The following is a 6,427-nucleotide window of genomic DNA, read 5'->3' on the forward strand; positions in this document are numbered from 1 at the left end:
CCTCTTGCGGTGCCCATCATAACCCCTCTGGTTGCTCTTGGTACGTGTCCCAACCACCTTGGGATGGGGTGTTGGGTATATATATATATATGCTCACTATAGCTTGTCACTGTCTGGGTCTCACCTCACCAAAGGGTCCTGCTTTGGAGACATCACATTAACCACACCAGCCCATGGCATGACATAGGGCTGCAGCGAAGGCAGGTGATGCTGCATCTGCTCCAGGGAAGGCATCTGCTGCATCTGGAACAGGCACTGGCACAGGTTGCCCAGAGAAGTTGTTGAGGCCCCATCCCTGGAGGTGTTCAAGGCCAGGCTGGATGTGGCCTTGGACAACCTGGTCTAGTGGGAGGTGTCCCTGCCCATGGCAAAGGGGTTGGAACTCGAAGATCTTCAAGGTCCTTTCCAACCTAAACCATTCTATGATTCTATGATCTCTCCTTTCTGCCAGTGCTCAGAAAACACTTCACATTTTCCTATGTTGGGTCAAGAGCTGAAAGCTCTGGCAAAAGCTGTCATGAGCCTGAAGCACCCCAAATTTGCCCTCCTGTAATTCAGACCCTTGGCCGTAGCAGGGTCCAGTGTTGCGCATAGGCTTGTGGCTCGTCGGAGTGTTTCCTGACTATGGGGTGGATGTATGGAGGTCTCTGGGTGTCGGGACACAATGAGTTTGGACAGACAAAGTCGCAGCTTGGGTGAAATAACGGTGCCAGGAAACAATCAGGTAGAAGAGCCCAGAAAATAGTAAGAGGCTGAGGAAGCCCGGCCCATAGGGCTGAACACATAGCGCTGGGCAATGTCAAAAACACACATGATGACTTGGCAAGTTGTATGACAGGAAGATGCAGCCAAATCCCTGTGTGGTGATGCACATCTGGACCCTCTGCTGGGGCTGCAGCCTGCAGGGTCCTGCCTTAGGGGGGGCCCCAGGCCCCAGACCCAAAAACCAGCAAGTCAGTGGGGCTAGGGAGTTTGGGCCAACCTGGAGGGTGGGGAAAGGGAGATGAAGAATAGACGGAATGGGATGGGCTGTAGGTTTATCAGGGTGCTGGGCAGCCTGGCTGCTGGAGCAGCAGTGGTGGGGAAGCATCAGCACTTTGCCCACGTGCTGCCTCTTCTTCCTCGCACAGATTTGTTGAGGAACGTGGAGTGGAAAGCAGCTCTCCGGACCCTCTGCTGCATGTTTCTGGGTCTTTACTGCCATTACTGGCTGCTGCTCCATGTCTCAGGCTTCCAGTCGCCGCGGTCTGCCCTGCTCTGTATGCTGCTCACCCGCTCCCTCCTGGCCCATCCCTACATCCACGTCAACATATTCCAGGTAGAGACCTGAAGCTCCAAGATGTCCCAATGGTGCTGGAGATAAGCCAGCCACCACCCAGCACTGGTGACATACCCCTGGCGCTGCTGGCTGGAGCTTGTGACAGCTTAAGGCAAGCGGCCTCGGTTGCCATCTCCCCGGTGCCGATGTCGTCACGGGGAGGTCAGGCTGGTGGTGCTGGAATGGACAGTGGTGGCCCTGGGAGACCATCAGGGCAAATGGGTGTGAAGGGCTGGAGGGTGATGTCCTCTGAGGTGCCTTGCAGGACTGGAGGGTTGGGGTGTTTGCAGGTGTAGGTGCAGTTGGTATGGCAGGTCCTGGGGTGGGGAGAGGCCGGTGGCACAAAGTGTGGGTGGGTTGGGGGGCAGAGCCCAGGTGCTCCTCAGTGGCTCTGTGGACAGAAGAGCACAGGATGAAGCGGCTTTAGGGACAAAGCCAGCTCTGGGTTTGGCAGCCAAACCCCAAAATGTAGTTCAGACAGGCTGATACCTTCATGCCCTTGTGTGGCCAAAGCCATGGGCTGCTCTTCTGGGAAGGGGCTGGGGAAGGTTGGCAGGTGCTGTGGGGTTCCCACCTCCCTCTCCCGCAGCACATCGGTCTCCCCATGTTTGCGGCTGATCGGAAACCCAAGCGGATCCACCTCATGAGCCTGGGTGTCCTCAACCTGCCCCGCAATGCCCTGCTCGACTGGTCCTTTGGCCACTCGCTCATCAGCTGCCACGTGGAGCATCACCTCTTCCCCAGCCTCTCCGACAACATGTGCCTGAAGGTGAGACAGCCCCATGGCGCGGACAAGTGTGTTGGGATGTGACATGGGGACAAGACCATCCATCTTCCCACCATGATGCTGCAAGCACTCTCTTCTCTGCACTGCTCCCCCCATGCCCAAGACCTCTCGTTGCTTTGCAACAGCCCCTAATCCACCTCTCTCCATCCCCACTCCCATTTCTCCCCCATTTCCATTCCCTGCTCCTTTCCCGGTCCAGATTCCAGCCTGCAGCAGCCTCCCAGCAGCCTGGGATCCTCCTGAGTCTTCCCTTGGAAAAGCATTTCCAGTGCCACGCAGTCTGGCATTCATTTCAGCTGTCGTCCAGGCAAATCTCCCTATAATTTTGGTCTTGCCCTTACTTGTTGCTCTGAGGTGTGGGCTGTGTTCAAAACATGGGATCCAAGTGCTGCGCCAGCTCGAGGGGATTCCAAGACAGGTCCATGCGCTGCCCTTCAGCGCAGGATCTCCGCTCGTTTAATGACTTGCCCTTATTTTCAGTCTGAAGCCGGGGGGAAAATTAAGTAATAGTAATAGAGAGAGCAGGAGCACCAGTGGGTTTCAGGTCGTGCCCTTTGCTCGAGCTCATGGAGCGGTAGGACCTGCTTCCACAAAAGGGTGTTGCAGGGACAGGGTAATTAAGCTGGTGGCAGCCTCCCAGCGTCGTCGCTGAGCCGGCTGTATGGGCACATGGGGATAACTACGGGTGAAGTGATGAGCATGCGTGGCTGGCCCTCATTAAAGCCTCGTTAGGGCACCTCTCCTAGTCTGGAGCCCTGCAAAGGCATTTTGCCAGGGTCAACTCCCCATGTTACTGCAATCGGAAACCAAATTCCTCTTAATTTTCACAGCAAAGGTGCTATAGCTGGTGCTGGCATCTCCAGTCCCCTTTTGGGCATGTGGGATGGATTTTCTGGACACCTTGCGGGGAGCTCGGTGATGCTTCAGGCTGGGAACCTTGTACAAATGCTGGGACATCCATCACAGAGGTGACTGCCTTTGCCTTTGCAGATCAAACCCATCGTCTCCCAGTACCTGAAGCAGAAGAAGCTGCCGTACAACGAGGACACCTACGCCTCCAGGCTCCGGCTCTTTCTGCGGAGATACGAGGAGCTGATGGTCCACGCTCCCCCCATAACGGAGCTGGTGGGCATCCAGTGAGGACAGGGTCCCAGGGCTGGGGGGGCTGTTTCGGGGCTACACAGACACGTGCCTCCCTAAAGCCATCGTGTAGGAAACATCTCTCCCTGATGTCTTGCTTTTGGCTGGATAACGATGCACAGAGCCACTGCGGGACAAGAGCCAGGTGGTGCAATGCCAGGGATGGAAAAAGGGGTCCCCCCTGGTTATTCCCAGCCAGGGCTTAGTTTTATCCACTCTGCTTTCACGCTTGGGAAGAGGAAATCCCTCTGCTGGAAATCCCAGTCCGATGGCTGGGGCCTCCCTGCAGCAGGACCTGGGGAATGCGGCTGGGGATGTGGCACTGTCCCCGGGGCATCCGGAGTCAGTTCCCGGCTGAGAGCTGCCGGGATCTGTAGGATGGGGCTGCACATGTGTTGTCGGGGGCTCAGGGAGGGGTGGATCGTTGGGGAGGGGGCTGTGTCACTGCTGCCTGCGCTTTGCCTGACTTTGGGGTTAATCAGTCCCTTCTAGGAACAATGATTTGGCAAATTCAGCCTTAACATGTTGAAGTGGACCTTCTTTATTACTGAGTTTTATTGCTGGAGCAAGTCACACTGGTATCCCGCAGTGCCTGAGGCGGGGGTGAGGGAAAGACCCTCATCCCAAGTGGGGTATCTGTATTCGGGTGCTGAAGGTGACCCCAGACCCGATTGCTGCTATTGCAAGAGTTTAGCAGGAGAATCCCCTGCTGGAGGCAGGCAGGTCTCCAGAGCTTGGGACACTTTCCCTGTTTTGGGAGGATGAACTCAGCCCACGGAGCTGCTGCCAGTAGGCGGGATGCTCACGTGGCTGGTTCCAACCCCCTCCGGTAATGCCGTCCCTGGCTTTCTTGGGGCACTCTGCTGTCCTGCAACACCAATGACAAAGTCCAGCCCAGCATCACGGTGGGCAGCTGGCAACAGAAAAGGCAACCGGCCCAGCTGGGACCAGTGTGGGAGCCAGTGCTGATCCTGGGCTTTGCAGGGCTTTGCTCTGAGCCTGGGGTTTCACTCCCTGATTCGTACTGTCCCTCCACCTGGGCTGGACCTCCCCAGCCCCACAACAGGGATTTATAGGGCTCCATATTGCAAATGTGTCACAAGGCACAGGGATGCTCTGCCCTGGTCCTGGCCTGTGGCAGGATGAGGGCTGCAGCGGGCAGCCCCTTGTGTTTGCCCTCCTGTGCACATCACGTATCCCATTCTCCTTCACCAAGTGTGGGGACATCCTTAGATCCACTGGAGAAGTGTCCCCGTGTGGCCACTGTGACATGGAGTTGGAGCCGGGGTGGCCATGGTGTGTCCCTGTGTAGCAGGTCCAGACTTGGGGGCAGGGGAAGCTGATCTTGGATCTGTCCAGTGTGACCTCTCTGGTACCAAAAATAAGGTATTACTGATTTATCCTGGGCCCACTGGATGCTGATGCCCTGGGCTGGTGGCACCGTCGTGTCACCTCTAACTGGCCCCATGCGGGTTTATCGATCCAGGACATTGTGAAACATCCAAAGGGCAAATTCTCGCCCTTTGAGCATGGGTTACACCAGGTCCATGGGTGGTGGGGATAGTTGGGGGAGGGTGGCTGGACCAAACAGCCCAAGCGCTCCCAGGATCACCCGGAGCTCAGGGATGGCAGAGACCTTCCCCAGAGCTGCTCTCCTGCCCCCATGATAAGTTTCTCAATTAAGCATCAGAGCTAAACTATGCCAATTATGCCAAATTAATGGGGCTTCTGGCTCCAGCAAGGCAGGTTGAGCACACATTAGTGGTGCTTTTGTTTCAGACGGGGTAATCTCAGCCTCCCGTGTCCTCACTTGGAAGGAGCAAGGTGGGTACAAAATGCTCTTTCTCCTTCACTGTTGCAAAGAGATCAGTCCCAAAATGTTTCTAAACATTGGTGGGAGGAACAGGCCTTTCCACAGCTGGATTTTAAGGATATTGTTTAATGCAGTGCCATCTAAAGGCGGGTATTCACAGGTCAGTCAGCCAGCAGGGGAGGGCAAGTGATTTGGGAAATGGGGATTATTTCCTGTCAGAAGGGGCAGATACAGTAGAGGTTAGTGGGGAAAAGGGAGATTCCCAACCTGTGCTCAGAACCCCGCAAATTTCTGCCTCGAGTGATGCCCCAAATTTAAACTGAACTCTTTTTGTGGATGGTATCAATGCTGATATTTGGAACTGACCCTCCAGCCTCGCCTCTCTGGGCAATGGCATGACAATGGCCATGTTCCGCTAAGGCTGGGGACTGAGAGCACAGGCATTAAAGCCATCGGAAATCCTGGTCCTCGCCACAAACACCCTGGAGGAGTGGGTGCAGATGGAGGCATACGGCCAGCTGCCGTTCTCAGCATGCCTTTGCAGAAAGCCATGAACCAATTTTCAAGACCATGAGAGAAAGTGTGTGGGTTTTATGACCCTTATTAGAATCAGCTTCTAGTCGTAAACTCCTCTTGGTCTTAATTGCTTTTAAAAAGCCCCGTTAGTGCTTGCCTGCATGCTTTGGCATCTGTACAACCCTTAAACACCTCCTGGGTGTGCTGGAATGATTTTCCTTCCTGGTGTATTGCACAGGGGCGTGAAGCAAGATGGGGTGCTTCTGCATGGGAGGTGTGAGTAGTTGCATTTGAAATGAGCCGAGTGACGGGAATTAAGGTGAAAATAAACTAGGGACCGCAGGGTAGGCTGGGGCGGGAGCCCGGCAGCAGCATTTGTCTGCTGCCTCTGGCATTAATGTTTTATCCTTTGGTGATGGGATGCTGTAGGTTTCTCCTGGCGAGAGGCAGATGGCTGCACAGGGGGATGGTTAAAATCAGTCTGAGCTTCAGTTCCCCCCGGGAGACCTCCGCAGTTAATCACTCTTGGCAATAAAGGGGCGCACGCAATTAGCAGCCGCAGGGATGGGGCCGATGCGGGGAGCCCCGGGCAGGCAGGGTACCGCGGCGGCCTTGCCATAGAGAGCAGCGGCGCGGGCGGCCGCGAAGTGGCCTTTCCCTCTCTACCTCTCTATGGTAGCACTCGTTTCCGGACAGCGTGATGGCAACTGCATGTCGCCATTGGCTGCCGGAGAAGGGGCGGGGCCACGCAGCGCTGTAGGGGCGGGGTTATGCTAAGCGTGACGTTCTCCCGTCTCTCGATTGGTCGGCGGGGAGGAGGGGCGGGGCAGCGGCGGCGGCTCCGGCAGCGGCG

General features: G+C 56.0%; 2 protein-coding genes across 2 annotated transcripts in view; both read left to right on the forward strand.

Moving 5' to 3' along the window:
• The window catches only part of FADS6 (fatty acid desaturase 6), a 5,277-nt gene extending 2,032 nt beyond the window's left edge, over positions 1-3,245 (forward strand). The window contains exons 5-8 of the mRNA XM_009880055.1: positions 1-40; positions 1,131-1,318; positions 1,908-2,087; positions 3,096-3,245. Coding sequence (XP_009878357.1) covers positions 1-40; positions 1,131-1,318; positions 1,908-2,087; positions 3,096-3,245 — 558 coding nt within the window. The remainder of the gene's footprint in view (positions 41-1,130; positions 1,319-1,907; positions 2,088-3,095) is intronic.
• A 798-nt stretch (positions 3,246-4,043) lies between these two features.
• Positions 4,044-6,427, forward strand: part of FDXR (ferredoxin reductase) — an 11,637-nt gene continuing 9,253 nt past the window's right edge. Inside the window, 1 exon segment of the mRNA XM_009880066.1 lies at positions 4,044-4,074. Within this exon segment, the coding sequence (XP_009878368.1) occupies positions 4,044-4,074 (31 nt within the window).

The sequence above is a fragment of the Charadrius vociferus genome, unplaced genomic scaffold, assembly GCF_000708025.1.
Source record: "Charadrius vociferus isolate BGI_N301 unplaced genomic scaffold, ASM70802v2 scaffold260, whole genome shotgun sequence".
Taxonomy (NCBI): domain Eukaryota; kingdom Metazoa; phylum Chordata; class Aves; order Charadriiformes; family Charadriidae; genus Charadrius; species Charadrius vociferus.